This window comes from Talpa europaea (genome assembly GCF_964194135.1).
Source record: "Talpa europaea genome assembly, chromosome: 13".
NCBI classification, from domain to species: Eukaryota; Metazoa; Chordata; class Mammalia; order Eulipotyphla; family Talpidae; genus Talpa; species Talpa europaea.
Genome location: NC_140080.1, coordinates 91,730,139 through 91,752,113, shown reverse-complemented (window position 1 = coordinate 91,752,113; position 21,975 = coordinate 91,730,139). Strand labels below are relative to the sequence as shown.

The 21,975-nt window shown below is 40.0% G+C and overlaps 1 protein-coding gene across 1 annotated transcript in view; it reads right to left on the bottom strand.

Moving 5' to 3' along the window:
* Nucleotides 1–1,809: 1,809 nt before the first annotated feature.
* Nucleotides 1,810–21,975, bottom strand: part of LOC311183377 (plasminogen activator inhibitor 2-like) — a gene marked incomplete at both ends in the record, with an annotated part of 30,751 nt that continues 10,585 nt past the window's right edge. Inside the window, 7 exon segments of the mRNA XM_084252715.1 lie at nucleotides 1,810–2,214; nucleotides 3,002–3,157; nucleotides 6,310–6,452; nucleotides 11,174–11,291; nucleotides 13,054–13,191; nucleotides 13,740–13,805; nucleotides 15,911–16,087. Of these exon segments, the coding sequence (XP_084108841.1) occupies nucleotides 1,810–2,214; nucleotides 3,002–3,157; nucleotides 6,310–6,452; nucleotides 11,174–11,291; nucleotides 13,054–13,191; nucleotides 13,740–13,805; nucleotides 15,911–16,087 (1,203 nt within the window).

The following is a 21,975-nucleotide window of genomic DNA, read 5'->3' as shown; positions in this document are numbered from 1 at the left end:
CTCTTCATCCACCAAGCTCAGCCCAGAGTATAGTTTATCAAGCAATGTTGCCAAAGCAGTGCAAGTATAATTTATAACAAAACCAACCAGTGCAGAATAATAGAAATAAGGAGGAAAATAGTCTTCTCCACCAGACACCACTGGATACATTAAAATCTGTATGTGAGAATGTCTGTATTTTACCTTAATGATTTTCTATGTATTAAGTTCCATAATCCTTTTAAAAAGAGAGGTATACATTTTCTTTGAAGGAGGAAAACTTTTAATGTCAGCAATGTTCTCCACTTAAAGTCTGTTTATAAAAACCCACACATACCCCTCCAAGATGACTCCATGGTATTTTGCAATGATTTTTCTTTGCACTAACTTCCACTTTGAATCCAGTTCCCCCAGGATTTGTAAGCAACATGTCTCCAGGAGACTAGGGGACCCAGGTCTGCTGTGGTTGAGGCATATAGTTTCCTTCTCCAGAATATCTACTAATACACTTTGGGTGCTCAGTAAACCTAACTAGACACTTCCCCGACTCTTACCAATGTGAAGTTTCTAATATCTTTTACCCTTTCTCGTTGATTGTTCGAAAGAAAGCATGCAATATTTTCTCACTGGCAGCCTCTCAGAGAGTGTTGGCTGGTGGGTATGATATAGAACATTTAAGGACTTTTAACTTACTGGAACACAGCTACAGGGACTTCCTCCATCGCTTCTTAAATGTGAGGTGTTATGGATACAAGCCATTTCTCTTGAAGATATGATAAAATACCACACAGTGCAATTGCCAATCTTTGAAACAGAAAATCATTTTTTTTAACCTTATAAGACCAAACCAAGACTTGAGATACGAAACATTTATTCTTGTACTAGTTTTTATCCTTTTACTATCAGATCAGTCTTTCACTTTATTCGTGCACATGGAAAAAGCAGCCCAGAAGGACACTATCGGTTCCGACATTTGGAGTAACAGCTGATGAGACTAGCGACACAGAGGGGCAGCTCAGCATTTTTAAACAAAATTAGAAAAACATCACCAATTTTATGGCAATTTAGTATTATTAAGAGTATCTTCTTGTAACAAACAGTACGTAAATTAGAAATTTAGTCCTCTAGTTCATAAGGATTTTAAAGGCAGTAATGCCAATATGCCTAAACTTTTATGCACAATAATTAATTCTGATAAAATTTTATTTTGGGATAATTTTAGATGCACAAAAAGTTGTAAAGATGGTACAGTCCACACAGTTTCCCTTAAGGCTAAGAGCTACCATTGTCCTGGTAAAATGTTTTAAAACTAAGAAGCCGAACAAGATTTCTTAAATAAACTCTAGATTTCACTTGTACCTCACAAGTTTTTCCATTAATGTCAACACAAGTATTTTTTTAATAGTCAGCAACAATCGGGGATTTCAATTTACAGTGGTAATTTATGAACCATCAGGATAATTCTTGGAAAAATTCTTGCTTATTAATCTGTCACCATCCTAAAGATTTTTCTTCATGAAATGATGCGTGTGAAATGAAAGTGACAGTGGGGCACAGATGCAGGACATGCAAGGATCGAAAGCAAGTGGCTGAACAATGAAATTTCTAAAATGTAACTAAAAGTCACATGAAGATAAAATGTTTAGTGGTAAAAATAAAACTTGCCATTCTGTCTAGCTATGCAAATCTAATAAGACCTCTAAAGTACAGATTTTCTTGCTAATATTCAAACGAGAAGAGATCCAGGGAACCAACCGGTTTTTATTTTCATTGTGTATTTTCCATCTTATGGTGCCTTTTTCTACCTTGTTGGTGAGAGAGATGCAGGGATTAGGGAGAGCTGAATCTCCCAAAGAAGAGAATGCTGTCTGTCTTGTTGTGCTTGATGAAAAAGAGGAACGGGTGGTCTGCATTGAATTCAATGGAGGGGAGTCTAATTCGGAAACCCACCTCGCTTCCAGTGGCAGCTGCAGCCTCGGTACCTTGCTCATTTATTTCCACAAAAGCCTTGTGGAAAACATTGGACAGATATAGGTTTCTCTCCCCAGACATTCCTGAGAAATCAGCTTTGCCCTGGATAAAGGCGTTGCTCATCCCCATGCTGCTCAGGATAGACTTGAGATCGTAAGTCTCCTCCAGCTTGAACTTGGGCAGGTGCAGCCGGACGTCATATGCCTCCATCATGTCTTCGCTGCTCCACTCTCTCAGCTTCTCGTAGGTGATGTCCTTCTCCAGCTGCGGATATGGAACCGAGAAAGAAGAGTCAGTAACTTCAATGTGGAGTGGCAAATACAGGTAAGACTTCTAGCACCACGGGGCTGAACTGTGACTACTCCCATGCTAAGGGTGACAAAGCAGACACAGCTCGAAATTCTTTGCACAGTGGAACCCTCCACACTGCTGACCCATCAGAATCTCAGGGATTAAGGGAATTAGACCTTGATTCAAAATGGAAGTACTTCAATAATATGCAAGACATCAGTTATACCAGCAAATATATCAATGTAAATATTCATTAAGACATTGTCTACAGAAAAGCAGACACTCTAGAACAAGTTGTATGTCAAGGCACAAAAAGCATTTGTTTTAAAAACATGGGAGACCACATTTTAGAAGTCAGTTTAATGTTTAAACATGTGTATCTAAGTTAGATTAATGCTAGTGATTAAAAACATGAATCTCTAATCAGGTAGGTTTTGCCAGAAGGAGAAGACTGACTAAACGGTTTGGGGGTGAGTCCACACAACGCTGAGACTGCCAAAGAACACCTGCTTCTATTGCTCGTGTGGCTGATGTGTGGCTGGGGCAGCCTCACCCCCCAGACGTATTGATCCATGAATTCAACTTTCTGAGGACGCGCGAACCAGCCTTGCAGAGTTGTATGTAAAGGAGAGACACCTGTGCGCAGGTATGTGGCTCGCCTTCCTCTATGGGAACTAAACAACAGGACAAGACCTTGTATTTCTCCCAGGAGAGGTAAACACCAGAACCATCTTCACATCACCCAGGCCAATGTGTTTACCTGCTCCAGCCCACCAAAGTCTTCCGGCAGGAGGACGAACAGGCTGAAGTCTTGGTTCTCATAGTAGAGTTGAAGGCCTGTGGCTTTCGGCTTTTCGATGTGAAACACTTGAAGTTTTTTCTTCATCGACATCATTTGCACAGGTTTGCTTGTAGTCTGTAGAAAATAAGCTGTGAAATCACTGAGATGTTCCCAAACCTTTCTTTTTCAGCATCACTTCCCATTAGTTGGGGGCGCTGGCAATACCAGCAGTCCTCTGCTAACTACTGAGTAAGTGATGTGGCCCATGCTTTCTGGGGGCAGGTGTTACACAGGATAACAATATCAATACACAATGTGGGAGTTTCTTTTCTCACACTATTGTGACAACCTCTGTAATTCACAGCAAGCTGGGTTCCACTAACTACATAAAAGAGATATATACTCTTATGTAAACCACACAGATGTCTTTTATTCAGTTAAGAAACTGAGTAGGGTGTGTTTCACATGACAGTATTTGAGAAAATATTTTAGAGTCATAGGGCCTCCCTGGTGGCGCAGGCGGTTGAGTACCACACTGTGAAGCTGTCCGTGGCCTCTGCAGCATGGGTTCGATCCCTAGCAGCTGGCGAGAATCCCACATGATGTGGCAGACCTCTCCTGTCTCACCTGCTGCTCCCCTCAGCAGTGTATTTCAGTCAATCTGCCTGTTCTGTTCCCCACTCTGAATCTGGTGAATCCTCTCACCTTCCCGTGCATCTCGCCTGTACCCCAGTTCTTGTATAAATAAATAAATCATAAAAAAAAATTTTAAAGTCATAAAGCTGAAATACACTAAGAGAATGAAAAGACAAGCAATAGACTAGCAGATAATATTTTCCAAGTACATATCAGGTAAAGGACTGGCATCCGAAAGTTACAGAGAACTCAAAACTCAACAATAATAAACAACCCTATTTTAAAAATAGGCAAAAGATTTGAACCAACACCTCCCTAAAAGAAGACAAATAGTCAATGACAGAATTGTCGATCACATGTCATTAGGGAATTACACATTCAAGCAACGAGGACACCACCTACCTATTATAATAATTATGAATCCAAAACACTGACCGGGCAAACTGTGGGTGAAGGTTGGAGTTGTCATTGCCTGCCAGTGTGAATGCAAAAGGGACTTGCAGTCTCACTTTGAGAGGCAGTTCGCAGTTTCTTATCAAGCTAGACACAGTCTTCCCATGTGATCCAGCAACTGCACCCCAGTGAATTTGCCAAAATTCGTTAAAAACTTAAGTCATGAAAAATCTTGTACACAAAGGTTTTTAACAGTTTTACTCATAATTACCCCAAACTGGAAGCAAGCAAGATGTCCCCATCTCCGGTTAATGAATAAACAAACTGCTACATCCTTACAACAGAAGATTGTTCAGCCATCAATGAAATGAGCAATGGAGTCACACAAAAAGACTTGGGAGAACCCCCAATACAAAATGGAAGAAGCTGCTCCAAAAAGAGGCTATATGCTATGTTATTCCAATTTGTGACATTCTGGAAAAGGCAAAGCTATAGACATAGTAAAAAAAAAAAAAAAAAAAAAAATCCCTGGTTTCTAGGAGATTGGGTAGGAGGGATGAATAGGTGGAGGCCAGGACCTCCTTAGCATGCTGAGGAGGTCAAACCTCACAAAATGTACAGCACAGAGAGTGCAATAGTGCAATCTATGGACTTTCTTTAATAATAATGTATCAGTACTGACCCATGAAGTATTACAGGCATGCCACACTAAAGCAAGATGTTACTAATAGGGGAGAGGCGGGTGAGCAGAAGTGGTATATGGGAATTATTTATTCTTTCAACTTTGCTGAAAACCCAAAAATGCCCTAAAAGATAAAGTCTATTTTTACTAAAACCAATGGTGAAACAAAACCAAATCCCTGTTGCCGATAGTGTACGCTCGTTGTTTATCCATTCTAGAGGTCAATCTCAATGCCATGCTGCTGCCAACGTCAACATGAATGAACCAACCAGTGTCTTCGGGAGTTTTCTGTAAGTGCTTTGAGTTAAGAGCAGACTCTGCCTACTAGGGTTATGAAGTGAGAAGGCTGAAAGAAGGCAGTCGCATCCCCTGGTCTTGTGGGAAAAGTCCATCCTCAGTATATCAGAGAATGAAGGCAACCTCCAGAGAGGAGAGAGACAAACGCAGGGAGAGAACTAAGGTTCTATAGTAATACTCTAGTGACCCTACTGCCAGATTTTCCAGTCCCTCTTAGTTGCATAAGCTAATGCCAGTATAACTTGTTTCGTATGGAACTGGGTTGGAATGTGCTTTCTATCACTTGCAGCTGAGAATTCCTGGTGCGTGTACTAGGCCTGGTATTAGCCTAGTAGACTGTATGTTGGGGCCTTTTCCCCATCTTTACTCCACAGATTGCAAACTTCCTATTGCAATTTCCACATGACTCTTGCAATAGGTTCCCGGCAGGCAGCTCTGTTTGGATGAGTTGTCCCACCCCGTGCCTAAGCAGCCTTAATAAATGTTGGTCAATCAACTCCTGTCCTGGGCTCTGGCATGAGACTGTCAGCCAGGCTCTGGCATGAGGAGGTGTTGCGGGTAGCTGTGTCCTGCCACTTGGACTGGGAAGCCGAGAAAGTTAAACTTCAGTCTGGGAGGGAATGATGGAGAAACAGTGGTGGAGACTGAGAATGATCCTGACAACACTGGAGTCTTTGATTCCATTTTCATCCCCAAACCCAGCCACAGCCCAGTCCTGGAGCTCTGTGGGTATATCTGTCTCCCTACATGATCTGCTCTTTGCTGTAGTGGGTTCCGACTTCAAAGACAAGTATGTTGTATCCTAACACACAGAGAAACCTTCAGGAAAGAACTGAGAGTTTATATTTTTATTTCTGTTACTTATGGAAGGATAAGAGTTTGGCAGCGAGAGTTCTGGTTTAGTAAAAGTAAAAGAAGAACAGAAAAGTGATGAGCTTTGGGTTATGGTTCTGGCGGACGGCTGGCTCAGGTTGGGCTCCAGTCACTCAGCCACACTGTATTGATCACCTGGGCACTGAGTAAATGTGGTTACTGCCTTACCTTCTCTACAGATGTGACAAGGACTGAGTGATAAGCTCAATAAATGTAGTCATTTCAGAGAAAAATGGTGAAAGAGGAATTTCCAGGTGGGATACAACTGGGAAGCTACAGCTCAGCCATCCCTGCCCTAATCAGAGTCACTGGTTACAAGATCGTGTCTCCAGAAAGAAGATGGAATTTAAAATAGAATCTTCACAATGCCATGTAAAAATCCTAATGATTATTAACAGGTTCCTACCTTGTTTATTCTGAAAGGTTTTTCTGTAGTGTCTTGGGCTAAGAATGGATATTCCCAGATTCCTTTAAAGTACAGGGCATTCACCAGAATCATTCTGGTTGCAGCATCCACAGCATCTTCAGGTAAAAGGTTCTGGATTTTACCTACAAGAACAAAAGTGCAGGTTTCAAATGGTATAGTTACATCCTGGTGATATACCTCACTTAGGAAAATGATATTTACAAAATACTGTTTTTACGATTACATCTTCTATCCACCAATCATCCAAACCAGGAGTTAGCATTGACAGTCTACTATTAACAGGTCCTATTTAAATTTCACCTGTAACTCCAATAAAGTCCTTTTTCTGGACCAGAAATCAAAATCTCATGTTACTCTTATTTGTCATTTCCTCAGTCCCCTTTAATCTGAGATAGTTTCTCATTATCCATCTTTTATAACTTTGACACTTTTGAAAATATCTGTGGTTATCCCTCAAGTTCTCAGTTAAGATTTATCTGATATTTTCTCAAGATATTCAAGTTGTACATTTTTCTAAAACTACCTCTATATGGATTGGATTGTGTCACCCCAAAAAAGATATATTAAGTCCTAATTCTCAGGTCCTATAAATGTGGCCTTATTTGGAAATAGAGTATTTTCAGCATGAGATCATCCATGGCTACAAAAATTAGAGATCAAAAGTCTGATGAGAAACATATTTACATAAAAAGATAAGCAGAAAACCAACAGGAGTAACAATTAAGATCAACCACATGACAGAGAAGCACCAAACTCAACAAGTGAAATGAGGAAACAGCACTCAACAGCAAAACAAAGACATAATACAAGTGAGATTTATAAATCTGGAGAGACTTGGTAGAGTTCCACTCCTGAAAAAAAGAAATAACCAACAACCATGAAGCTTGAAGAGGAAAAACAATTGCAAAGTAGAAAATACATAATTGTTGAAGTAAAACTTAATTAAATGGCCAGGACAGCAGAGTGAATACAACTGGAGCAAGTTCATGAGCTGGTAGAAAATTTGCAGAAGTAAGGCAAGGTCAAAAGGAAGACTAAAATTTGAAAGGTTTTAAACACTGCATTTACATTTGGTTTTAAATGGTGATGTCTAAACTTTCCCAGGTACTTAAGAATTGGCTTTACTAGCTTACTAAAATTAATTTACATTAAACTTAACATAGAAGTATATTGAATATAATTTTTAATTAATTTGATGACTCAACATGGGGAAGTCTTCTGTATCACTTTATTTTTTTTTTGACAAAAAATATAAAAATAAACTTTTAATCACTGGCAGACATTTCTCTTAACTATATGCAAACCCTTAATAAGGAAGTCAAGCAAGGTTGAATAACAAAAAAAAATTCAGTGTACAGAAATCATTTACATTTTTATTTTATTTTATTTTATTTTATTTTATTTATTATTTCATTGTTGAGGTTTACAAGAGTGTAGGTGAGCTGTGCAGAGGGGAAATCTGACTCATTTGCATGTCACTACACCAAATCTACCACTAGAACACCCATAGTCTTTTATCCTAGGTCATTGGCATTAATCTCCCCTTTGGTCCCACTCCCACCAACAGTAATGTCAGTCTATGGTCAGATTTCTAGGGTTGTTTTGGTTTAGTTTTGTTATTTCCTCTACATTGTTTTTGTTATTTTCGACATATGAGTGAAATCTTCTAGTATTTGTCTTCTCCTTCTGATATATTTCACTTAGCATAATCCCTCCAGTTCCATCCATATTGTTGCAAATGGCAAGACTGCATCTTTTTATAGCCAAGTAGTATTCCTTTGTGAACACTTAATCCATTCCTCTGTTATTGGATACTTAGGTTATTTATTGATTGAGCTATTGTAAATAGCACTACGTAAGTGCATCTATCTATCTTTTTAAATTATTTTTTGCACTTTTTAAATTGTTATTTTTATTATCTTTTTAAATTATTATTTTAAATTATTATTTTTTGCACAGATAGATAGCTAGGGGTGGAGTTGCTGGGTTATATAGTGGATGTATTTTTAATATTTTGAGGACCATCCATACTGTTTTCCCAAGGGACTGGATCAGTCTACATTGGCACCAACAGTGTATAAAGGATCCTTTTTCTTGACACTCTCACTTTAAATCTCTTCTTTGTACAAAAGTTTCCTTGTTTAGAGCTCTGTGTCACTGTTAAACACTCCATCACTGATAGAGTTGGGGGTGCGAACAGACCCCATTGAGGCTTGAGGTTTGCACAGATTTATCTCAAGTTGGTTAACAGTCAGTTGATTTTAATAATATTGCATTGTTCTCTCGGTTCATTGGCTTTCAAGAAATTTAGCTGCTTGAGCCCACAATTGTTAGGACATTAAATATATAATTTATCTTACAAAGTATGTACCAAATCTATCAAAAATACAACTTCAAAGGAACACACAGAGCAAATTTGACTGCAGTGAAAATTTGTTTTCTATTGGCTGGTTCATTGCAAGGCCCTTGGTGTTCAGGTAAGAGAAAGACCTCGCTTCTCACACTAAGGGTAAATCCTACTGGACACATGTTAATGTGACACTGCAGTACCCACTGTGCAAGCATGTGATAGATTCGAAATTACAAACATGGAGACAACCTCTACGGCCCCCCACTTGTAAGACATTTGTAGTCTATAAAGAAAAACCAGGACAAAAAAATGGCAACATATGACGGATTCCTTATCAGTGAAACTTGGCTGTGAGCATCACGTATGAGCTGGCAGACCCTATGGCTGCCTGGGAGAAGGCTTGTTCTAAAGCTTCAGAAAAAGAGCTAAAATTTGTATTTCACAGAAATTTATTGCAGCAACTCTCATGACCAACCTTCCCAGTTGCCTAGGACTGAGAGGAAGTTAGGAGATAAAACCATAAAAGTCTCAGATAATTGTGGACAAGCTGTCTCCCTAGCAGGAAGCGTGCCACGTAACCCAGTTTGGACCAGTTGAGTTGGCGTGGAATGGAGGTGGGAAACTTCCTTTTAAATCAAAACACTTTCCCTGGGCTTTCATTTCCCCATTTCCTGTTGACTTTAAGTGACAATTTCAAGAATCATCCTTTTAAATCAAAACACTTTCCCTGGGCTTTCTTTTCCCCATTTCCTGTCGACGTTAAGTGACAATTTCAAGAATCATCTCAGATGCAGAGATGACAGCCATGACTTGAGAGGGGTGGACTTGACCTCCTCGCCTGGACCTTTGGACAGCCTAGTGGGACAAGACACTGACCTATGTTTGCACTACACTGGGAGAGAAAGAGCCGTTTCTATCTTAGTATTCAGTCACCAAACTTTAGTTCTCTTTGTTATAGCAGCCTAGCCCGTGCCTGAACTAATATATGTTCTCATCATCTTGCTTTTTGATTTTTCAATAAAAATAAAGACAGATGTGGGAGAATAGGGTGCAAGTTCAGCATGAACTTCTAAGCTTAGCCAGCACTTTTGGGCTTGGGGGAAAGTTTGGGCTCACATGTAGGTGGGAGGGAGGTTGGGGGTGAGCGCATCAAATATGCAGAACCCTTGCTGACAAACCCCAGCATTTCCCTATCCTACTTAGGAGACTTGAGGGAGAAATGAGAAGCCCTGGCTTCCGTGGCAAAGCTGTTCATGCCAGTGTTTCAGGATGGGGGGACCGTTCATGGCACCACAACACAGAGCCAGGTTAGCGGGGAAGGTCACCCACCATCACCACATGATAACAAGATCCTTCCGGACCTGTCAGCAGATCACCTCCGACCTCTCCCTGCTCCCCCCTTGAATTTATGCGAGAAGTCTGGGCTTGAACAGGTCAAAGACAAAACAAAACAAAGCAACTCTATACTCCTGTGGAAGTTGGTGTGGAAGTGTGGTCTAAGGTTTCATTGGGCATTCTGAAGGGGAAATCTGGGCTCCTCCTTCCAGCCCTTGATGGTCTCCCCAGCAGTTGTCCTAAGTGGACCATAGCCGAGGTTATGGGGACACCGCCTTGGGAACATAATTAATTCCCCAGGACAGCTGTGGTGCTCCTGTGGCTTGCTCACGTGTTGCAGGAAATGTGTGTGGTTATAAAGTGGTGAATCAATGCAGCTTCCAGGTAGCGGAAGGAAGATTGAAGATAGGAATTACAAGTTCTGTAGAATGTATAATCTAGTCAAAACTGAAGGCCGCAGGGCACACCAGACACTGTTTGATGATGGGCTCTGATTGAGCTCTCTGAGCACATCCAGGGCTTCTGGACATTTTTTTAAATGTATCACTGAATATCCCTGTGTCCTCATTCCCAGGCGCCCACCCAGCTCAACAGCTCTGCATCTTTTGAATCAGATAGAATTTGTAAGACTTTCAGTGTTAAAAATGTCTTTAAGACATTTTGTGAAGTCTGGGCTTGAACAGGTCATGTTTTTCTCCCTTGATCCTTTTCCCACCCCCTCCCTCTTAACTTCAGAAACTTCACTTCGGTCATCAATGGCTGCTAGTTTTTACACATGATCTTACTTTGAAAAGTACTTCAGATCACCTAGAATGTTGATGTTTTCAGTTTTGTTATTAATTAGTAGCTAGTTTTCTCTAAAAACCACAAGTGCAGCAGTATTTCTTATATCCTTTATACATTTTCCTGCTTTTTATCAGTGGACTCCTCTTGGGAATTCTGGATATGATTGTTTTCTTGTCTACTAGGCAAACAAGTAGGTGGTTTGACATACATGTTAGATAAGACTTGTTGAGAAAGATGTCCATTTAAAAATAATAAACATGCATAGGCAGAAATGTGAATATTCCAAATGTATAACAGTTCTATTTAAGAAATATATAAACATATCCGTTACACGGATTCAAAATCATGAAATGATACTTGGAGAAAGCTTACCCTGGGTCTGACTCTCAACCCAAGAGTTGATGTCCTTTCTGATTTGGTCAGAATCTTCTACAAAGTTAACAGATTGTGGTTCTGCACCAAAGTATGTTTTCATGTCTTCTAAATATTTCTGGAAGATACAGGCAAAGTTTACTTTTGTAGAGTTAATCCATATCTCCAAAATAGAAATCAAGTCTATTTAGATTATTTGAAAAAAAAAAAAAAAAAACTAGAGAGACAATTGCAAGCTCCCAACTCATTTCTCTCTTCTCTCTCTCCAATCTCCAACCTTGATCAAAAACTAAACATTCCCCCCTTTAAACTTAGCTGGGTGCTGACAAGCCACCCAGAACTCTACATGTGGAAGGGAAATCTGCTTCCCACAGTCCCGGAGCTTCCACAGCCCTTCCTACCTGTATCTACTCCTGGGAAACTGGGCTGCATGAAAAAGGAGAGCCCTCTCAGCATCCACGAGGGACTGGGGTGCTGAGAGGCAGTGGGAGATGTACTTGGCACCAAAGTGAGGCCATGGACTCTATGTAACCCCAGACCCAGGCAGGGTCACTGAGCAAAAACAAAACAAAACAGAACAACCCTCTATACTCCTGTGGAAGTTGGTGTGGAAGCGTGGTCTAAGGTTTCATTGGGCATTCTGAAGGGGAAATCTGGGCTCCTCCTTCCAGCCCTTGATGGTCTCCCCAACAGTTGTCCTAAGTGGACCATAGCCGAGGTTATGGGGACACCGCCTTGGGAACATAATTAATTCCCCAGGACAGCTGTGGTGCTCCTGTGGCTTGCTCACGTGTTGCAGGAAATGTGTGTGGTTATAAAGTGGTGAATCAATGCAGCTTCCAGGCAGCAGAAGGAAGATTGAAGATAGGAATTCAAAGTTCTGTAGAATGTATAATCTAGTCAAAACTGAAGGCCGCAGGGCACACCAGACACTGTTTGATGATGGGCTCTGATTGAGCTCTCTGAGCACATCCAGGGCTTCTGGACATTTTTTAAATGTATCACTGAATATCCCTGTGTCCTCATTCCCAGGCGCCCACCCAGCTCAACAGCTCTGCATCTTTTGAATCAGATAGAATTTGTAAGACTTTCAGTGTTAAAAATGTCTTTAAGACTTCTTGTGGCTTTTCTGCTTTTAGTAATAACAAAGCCCGTTTCCTGACCTCCCCAAATTCCCCATATATGGGCAGGATAGCACTGCTTGACATCAACTGTGAAATCACAAGATGGCGTTATCTTGTCTCTTGCTATCTCTCCAGTTTCCTTGCTCTCTGGTCGCTGGGCACCCTCCCCTGCTCTCCTCTCAGATGTGCCAAAGGCTGTGCTGGGCAGAGGAGTAAATGCTGGCTCTGGTGACCCACTAAGGAAGCCCTTGAGTCTGAGGACAGAGGCAGGGTCTGCACTGGGCATCAGAGGAGGGAGAAGCTTGAAGAGCCTTTCCTAACCCCTCTAAGTCATGATGTGAAGGGACTTGTCCAAGCCCAAAGTCAGCCCAAAGTCGCGCTTCAGCAGTGTCCGGTCACACCCTGTGGCCAACACCCCCTCTGCTCCTCAGGAATTCCCCTACTGAGCTTCTCTCCAACTGTGGTTCCATGTCCTGTGAACACAGGCTGACCCGAGGATTACATAAATTCTGTGTGTGCTCGTAGGCGATTGCTGAGGTGAACCCTTTTGTTCGGGATAAGGATCAGATCACTACACCCAGGTTGAGACCCATTTTCCTTTTCAAGTAGACACTGATTGTCTGGTCTACAGGATGATTTACCGGAAGGGGTGACCACATAAAGTTCCCTGTTGTTCCTAGAGAAATATACAAAGAGGCTATTGATTGGGCTCATGTGACTCATCCTTTTCCCTTAAAATAACATGTTTGCACTCACATTGTGAAATGGGTAACTTTTCTCCCCGTATATCCCATTGGCTGTTTTAAGTATGTTGGCATTGCTGGAATTGTTGATTTCTGAGATAAGTTTCTGGAAATCAGAGTGTATTTCATCAGCCTTGCCTGAGCTGAATTCCTTGAAAAGAAAAAGGATTAGTCAAAAAAATGTTGATCAAGAGTTATATATACTTTTTTCAGCAAATATTGACACACACATGTGCTCTCTCGCTTTCTCTCTCTCTTTCTCTCTCTCATACACACACACACACACACACACACAAAACCTATAGCTAAATGAAATGATTTTGTATATTCTGAGCAAGAACTATACTTGAGTCAAAGACACATCAAACGTCTTCTTTATGTTATGAATGCAAAAAGTTAAGTTACTGAGGGTATTTTTTTCCTTCATGTTTATTTTGCAAAGGCAAATACAACTTTGAAACTGGAGCAGTTTTGAAAGGAAAGAAAAAAAGAGGGAAGTATAAAGGGTAAGAATATGGCCCTTCCAAAAAGTATTTGTATTTAAAAAAAAAAGTATTTGTATTTTGAAGTGTTTCCATGATTTTAATGCATTTCTCAGATAAAGCACCCATTAAAGTTTGCTTAAATCAACCACTAAAATGCATGTACTAAATGTGCTTTCTCCTTAATCGCCAGATGGATATTAAAAGTAAGACATACCATTTTCCTTTTCTTTTCACTGTCAGGACCCGTCTTGGTGTCCTGGTCTCTGCTAAACTGAAGCACCTATAATTTCAGTAAAAAGAAATCATGAGAGATAAATTGCAGACAAATGATCATCCCAAACATACATCCACTAACACGAGTCAATCCTTCCTGAAGCTGCAGAACATGCAATGAGTTACCAAGAGGGCTCCGGTGAGTCAGCTGAGTTAATACAATAAGTCAAGAGCTGCTTTTATAGATTGTTAAAAGTCTAATTTAAGTTGTTAGTCTCTTTATTTTAACACTTTTTGTGGGATGTTTACGATGATGTTGGCCATATACTTAGAAACCCGGATACGGCCAGGATAGCACTGCTTGACATCAACTGTGAAATCACAAGGTGGCGTTATTTTGCCTCTTGCTATTTCTGCAGTTTCCTTGCTCTCTGGTCGCTGGGCACCCTCCCCTGCTCTCCTCTCAGATGTGCCAAAGGCTGCACTGGGCAGAGGAGTAAATGCTGGCTCTGGTGACCCACTAAGGAAGCTCTTGAGTCTGAGGATGGAGGCAGGGTCTGCACTGGGCACCCCACGATCAGAGAAGAGAGAAGCTTATATTTTCCATGTTTCATTTCTGCGTACTGTTGACTTGGAAGGAGAGCCAGGTGTTCAATGGAGAGTGTCATTTGGACAATTGAAGCAAAAGCCACTGTGGCCCCAGTTAGCTGGAAAATCAGGACTGGAGTTATTTTTGCTTGGGAAGTGCTTCAGCTCTCACTGTCTACCCCGCTTGACATCTGCTGACATGTTCTCTGTGCCCACATGCAAGTTCACAGGAAGGATGTGGGCAGCTCTGTTTCCTGAGTTATGCAACAGCCAAAAGCAAGATATTAAAGCCATCTCCAGACCCGGGTCTCAGCTCACAGTGAGGAGCATGATAGTTTACCAAAGGCGGCCCTGACCATGGGACAGCCGGGAGCCACTTACCATAAAAAGGGTTTGTAGCCGTTTGTGGAATTACAAACTGAAACCATGAATATTTAAAGAACATTTAATAAAACAAGAGCAAACAACACCTGGCAGTATTTCTATGAAATGGACCCAAATCAGGAAACTTCTTGAATAAAGTCTGTCACATTCATGGTTAAGTCTTTTCGTCATTAACTGTTTTTCACTAGTTGTGAATTGGATTTTGTTTTTAACCACAGGATACCTTGTGAATTACAAGAATAAGGGTGATCTCCTAGGTTCAAACCAACAGAACAGATATTCTGTCTGTCTGACTCAAAACTACTGAATGGCCCCATTTTCACACTTGGTGTACAGAGTACCCGCTTGGGTAGAAATTCTGTCACCTGAACTTACATTGGCTGAACAATTTGCTCTTTTCAGTTTTTTAGGGTTTTTTAATTTTTTTTTAAAAAGTGTACTTATATAATTACACTTGCACATATATACATGGTTATATTATTGTATATCTTATTTTATTTATCTTATTTTTATTTGTATTTATTACACATACTGCATTTTGGGGATGCTTACAACAAATCAATATTTTCTTATACAATAATATTATTTTGCTCTTTTTATGCTCTGATGGATTCTTCAAATTTATTCAGAGACTGAACGAAAAAAGAGCCCCAAAATGCATAAGAAACAGAATTCACTTGATGTTTCTTGTGTCTTCAAGAATATCCCCTGAGAGGTGAAGGAAACTCTACGGGTACTACACCTGAGGCAGTGGGGGGAAGCAAATATTGTTTAAAAATGAACATTGATGTAAAAAAAATTTAAAAATTAATGTATATAAAAAAAGAATATCCTCTGAGAGAGACACTGACTGCTTCTATTATTTAAAATTTGAGTCATTAACTTCTTGAATTTTTTTAATAATCAAAATAAAGTTATTTTTTGTGTTGAACCAAACTCGACAAGTTAATTATCTCTCCATTTGACTGTGCCAGAGAACACAAATTTTTAACTGGCATTTCTAGGAACAGTTTTCAAATGGGTTTTCTTTTCCAGATTCCTTTGTATGGTCTAGAAAAAAATTTTAAGTTTCTCTTTTGTTTTGAAGGTGATGGTTGCAAAAATAGAGATTACTTGGGTTTCAGAAGAAAAATAAATATGAAAAGCAAAGAGAGCACTTCATCTGAAGGCAGAGAGAGAACTACTGCCCTTCCCACTCACCTGTGCCATTTGGGAGGCCGTAGTCCCTCTGGTGCCCAAGTATACCATGGCCAAGGCAGTGGAGATGCTCCAGGGAGAAAAGAAGATATTTTTACCCTTGTCAGATTCAGCAAGCTTTTTGCTAAACTCTAAGGCAAATTGGTTGATTGATTTTGCTAGAGAGTCCATTGAGGGATCCTAAGGAAAATGAAACAGAGAGCACGTTAATAACTCTTTCCATTTACTTCATGCTTGTAAAAGCATGTATTAGCTTACACAATTATCTGTTTTAAGTCATACTTTATTTAACTGACAAAAATGTATTATATCCAATATAATTATATCCTTATATAGTGGTGTGTCCATATGTATAGATATATACCCATCTTTCCATACATGCAAACTCATTGTATGTGTAGATATATTTGTGTGAGCTGAATGGACTTCAGGACTCCCTCCAACATTATTATTTTACATAGCAGAAAACTGAAGTTCACAGTCCTCCAGTTTGAGTGCTAAGTCTCACCAGGGAACACAGGTCAGTGAGTTCTCTGCCCAGGATTTCTTCTCAAAAAGCCACAGGCCTGCTGACTTTACACAGCAAATGAGAAATAAATATACATCTTTTCAACAGTGCACATTTTCTCACTTATCTTCATCCCTGTTTTTATAATTTTAAACCTTGTTTTTTCCTACTTAGCTGTATGCTCTTTGTGGTTCCTGGAATTCCTTTATCCTCCTTGGTTCTATTGAAATCCCACCTCTTCAAGTTCCTCTTTTCCTTGAAGCCCTTCCTGACCTTTTGGGTCTACAAAAGCATACATGCTACCAAAGTCTCATAACATAGCTTGTGTCACTTGCTTGACACATCGCACTGGTACTTGTGTTTTCATGTGTCTTTCTCCAATTCCAGGGTCAGTTCCTTGAGAAAAAAATTGCCTTGTACAGCTTGGCACATCCAACACACCTACCTCAGGACTTTGACAAAATCGGATATTTATTAAATACTTGTTTATTACTTGCTTAAATGCCATTGTTAGGGCTCTATCACCATTTTTCAATTTGCTTAAACTTAAATCATGTGTAATTTAGAGGACATTCATGGAGAAGTAGAGAAGTCTTCACTTTCACTTACTTGAGACCCTCTGAAATTGATCTTCTTGAACAAAAGAACTCAAACTCAGGTGTTTTGCTTTACTGGTTTTTGGTTTCTGCTATTATATTCAACTTCTAAATTTCATATCTACTTAAGCTGATATTTCAATTTAAGTCTTGGGTTTAAGTCTTGGGTGTCTATCAAAAAAAAAATCTATTGTCATTTTATAGCCAAATAATTTCTCAAACTGGTTAAATGACTTAAACAAAATTCCAAAGCCTGACACCTACACAGGCCAGTGTTGAGGAAACAAGTTCTGTGCTGGCACTACCTGGCCCAGGGGAAACCAAGACCATGATGAACTTGAGCAAAGTCAAGAGGTAGCACTGTCAAGTGGCTGAATAAAGGGAGAGGCACAAAGAGTTGACTCAGGGAGAGGCGTGTGCAGGCAGAATTTGGTTTCATCATGATGTGGATTCTCAGTGATACTTTTGTAATCCCTCCTGGTCCTGGCCTACACATACCCAACTTCCCAGTCTCTAAATCGTGCTGCTGTCTAATCCAAAAACTGATGGTAATTCAGACTAATATTATTTGATTGCAGAAAAACACACTAACTCTAGTTTTGCAGTAATTCTAGACCCTCATGTAATATGTGAAACTTGCCTGAGTATTCTTTCTCAGCAGATGCAAAGTCCTCTTGCAAACAACCTCTCTATTGACTTTAGAACCATATTCATTTAAATGATGTTTTCTTTACTGCCCATAATTAAGCTTTGTCTCTTTAGAACTCAGGAGTCTCATTCAAATGGAAAATGTGTGAGTCCATGGCTGAGGCTATTCACCAGGTGGGGTGAAGAAAGTTATATCATAGGGCCTGGAATTTTTATATTTTACTTACAGTTCGTGGTTATTCTAAAGTTAAGTTAATTGTGACAAATTCCTGAAACAACAATCCGCTCTAATGAAGGAACAAATTCCTTGTGGGAAATTAAATCCAGTTCTCTCCAACCTCAATAATTCTCTCATTAAATATCATCATTAATATTAGGTGTAGCCCAGAACAGGCAAGAAGAACCATTCCTCCCTTTTACATTTTTAAAGAAGTTGGTAGAAGTGCTAAAGCAGTCATAGGTAAAATTTAATCTTAGCCTGAAATGAACTTGCTCTAGCTACATCCAAGACCACCTTCATGGCCTAATCTAATCCCACTTACCTTCCAAAGAATGCAGAATTTTGGGAAGAGACTCTATGGTAAATAATTGACCCATAGAGAAATGAACAGAGGTCTTTTCAGAGAAGACTATAATGTCTAGGTCTGAATCACTGTGCCATTTTCAGAATTAATTGCTCATTTGCAGTTTCCAGGCGCTATAAACATATATATGTAAACTGGTATCTCAGTCTATAAATGAGCTTAAGGGAGGAGCTGAAGAGAACTAGAAAGAGAGAAAAGGGTGGTCACTCATCAAGTTTCAGAGATACAGGTACTCCTAGCACAGAGTCGAAAGGACCTTGAGGGACCGTCCAACCTAGTACAGCTCCAACGCTTTGTTTGTTAAGAAATGACGGCCCAGAGAGTTTGAATGAGCTGACTGACATTCACAGCAAGCTAAAAGCAGAACCAGCACTGCTGTCCCAGTCTGAATTCTGAATACTGTTGTTTTTGTCTTTGTATCTCACTGTCTTTAAGAATCACCTGGTAAAAGAGAGAGGTGGGGTGAAGACGGAGCAAGAACAGAAGAAAACAAATGATGATGAAAAGGAGGAGAAAGTGGGAAAGATTTTCATCCCCTTTTCCACAGAGAATGCCCAAGGCCTCGGACTCCCGTGGAAACCAATGATGTTGCTCCATGTTGGGGTTCTGACATCAGGGAATGTCACCTCCTCCCTCCTAGCATGATATATTACCTAAAGCTCTTCTCCAAGGGATGTAATAATTTGGGGTGTTTCGTGGTGATTACTGAGTGTAATCATTAGTGAATGATTAGGGGGATAGATTTTTTCCATGGAAAACAAGAAAGCTAATGACTCATGGAAAGGTGAGGAGGCAATGTTGAGTGGGGATCGGGGTAGAGATTTGAATTTGATTTCACCTGTTAATGACTGGGATCAAATTAATATTGCCAAGTCCACTCTTATGAAGATTAGGAGGGTTTTGGCTCAATAATTCAGATAATATTCTGTGCCTCTTTGCCTATACTAATAGCAAGTCAGGGAACAGAACTGGAAGAAACTCCATTCATAGTTTCATGATTCCTGGTAAAATAATTTCTCTAACTTCTTTGGAAATTAGCCCTCTTTCTAGTAAAACTTTACATCACGTTCAGAGTTGCCCATTAAATCCATCCATTATAATTACACAGAACTCTTGAATTCTTGGGAAAGGGTAGAACTATTATTATTTCTGTCTGGCAGTCACCCCAATCATTTGTTATTTAATCAGTCAATGAAACAAAGAAGAAAAACATAAAAAAATGTTAAACAAATAAATATTTACAATACCTTATTTTCTTCTGCGGGAGCAAAATTGGAAAGTGTTTCCTTTAGCAAAAGATTGTGGCTGAGTTAAGTAACTTCTAACTGTAGAAATTTAAAACTGAACTTCTAGCACCTCCCTCTTCTTGGCCACACCCTTTGATTCACATTCTCATCTTGTCATGTTTGTTTTGGCCAGAAGCTCAAATAAAAAGACCAAGAGTACGATGATTAAGATTTCACCTGGATGACTTAACTACCCGCATTTTCCATGTCTGCCCACAGGTAGAGACGTGAATCCTGACAAATTGAATGACACACTTGCCTATCTCCGTGTCTCCTCTATTCTGCCAACTGGCAACAATTAGAGAGCTCTACTCCAGCAGATCTTTTATAAGAAGCAGAAATAGAAAGCTTCAAATGGGTGGAATAATAATTGATAATGCCATGGAACATTTGCTGTTCAACTGCTCCTGTTGTTCTTGCCACGTGGCCTGTTACTGTTGAGCCTCAAGTGTGACTCCAGCAAGTGTGGGGCACATTCTCTTCACCCAGGGACAAGGGTTAATGCTCTGCACACAGTCGCAGGCCTTGTCCAGCTCTCTTTCATTTCTCCCTCCATATTTGTTAGAAAGAAAAGCAGTCGGTTATAGCTCCACCTCCTACTTCCATACACATGGGCATGGAGGAATGGTGAAGGGAGTAGAGAGAGGGATGGGCATGGAGGAGCAGTCCAGAAGGGGTGAAGAGAAAGAAGGGGCCTCTCATTTAGAACATGTTTGGAAGACTTGACTTCATGCAGTCTGCATTTTTCTCTCCATGGAGGCACACGCATCTCATCAATCGGTTCAGCTTTTAATATTGAATGTTGGTATGGAATCTAGAGCAGAATGTTTCCCTGGATTTCACCGGGGAATATAATTCTGAGCAGGAAATTCCATGACTCCAACTGACCATGCTGTAGATATTATTCCCCAAGGATGCCTCTAGACTATTATTAGCACAAAACAGCATGTGGAGGCTCTAGATAGAGGCACTGTTCTTCCTGAGTGGACGCCATCACCATGCAGCCTAAAGATGCTCTGGTAAGTAAGTGAAGCTGACTTGTGTTGTGTTAAATGCATCACCGTAGATTCTGTTGAACACGCCAAGAAATGGTTTCATCTTCTTTAGAATAACAGACTAAGTTTGACTTATGTTCCCCTAACATTTCTCCAGATTCCTTTTCCACTTACCTCTCAATTAAGATCCTATATCTAAGCATCCTGTCTGCGTAGGTAAAACCATGGGTGTGCTTTATTTTGATGCCAGTTTTGTGGGGAGGGGAATGAAAATAGCAAGTGGTCATACTCTTTGGGTAACAAAGTATTGATAGCACAAATTTGTTGATCTGTTGTTATAATTTCATATGGAGGGATTGAGGGGTAGCTGCTGAAGGAACAGGGAGCGGGGTTGGGAGGAAGAGCCTTGCTCTAGTCCATGCATCCTGTTTGATGTTCAGACCACATATATGAGATATTAAATATATGTGATATTAAAGAAAAGTCTTGAAACTGACAGACGAATTCCAGGTGTATCAATATTGAGTAGGAATTTAGAAAAGAAAGTCGATAGGGACAGGCAGAGATAAGTGAGTGGATGTGGTGTTATCAGTTGGGGAATGAAAACAGAATACACTTATGGGGACACTTAAGGAACAAAATTTTATTGTCACAGCTCTAGAGGCTGAAAGTCTGGCAGAAGTGCCCACTGGGCTCTGTTCTTCATGAAGACTCACCTTGGTTCGCTCATGGCTGCCCATCCTCTGTGTCCTCACATGGTAGGGGGAGGAAGTCCTGGTCCTCCACTTATATGGGCACTGGCTACACCACCTTCATGGCCTAATCTAATCCTACTTACCTTCCAAAGACCTCATTTTTTAAATTTGGGGGGATGGGGACCAGGGAAGGCACCAATATTCTGTTCACAGCACTGGCTGAGGGATCCCACAACTGAAGCAAGATACAAGTTTGCAGATGAAAAAGCATTCTGTTCATCAGTGGCAAAGATCAACTTTGGTGCCACAAGATAATAACATCGTCCTCTTAAAGTGCTGAAGGGTGCTTTGAACCTAGAATTCTGCATTTATAGTCTTTCTCAATAATAAGAGCAAAATAGGGGTATTTTAAGCCTCACAATGATTTAGAAAATTAATACTTATCACCTTGCTCAATGAAACATTATTAAAGTACATAGAAAAAGGAATCTAAAAGTAAGTAGGATAATGCAAGAAGCAAGAACCCATAATTTTCAAGTGTCTGATTAGAGGAAATAAACCATAATTCAAGGTTTAAAATATTAACTATGTAATTTTCTGGAATTCTATGTTTAACCAGCTAAGAAACAAAACCAGCTGTTTTGTTACTGACACAGACAATAATTAAAATGACTAGTATTTAATAAATACTCTGTAAGCTAAGTATTCTTTTGTTTGTCATGTATGAATTCATTTAACCATTATAGCAACCTTGTG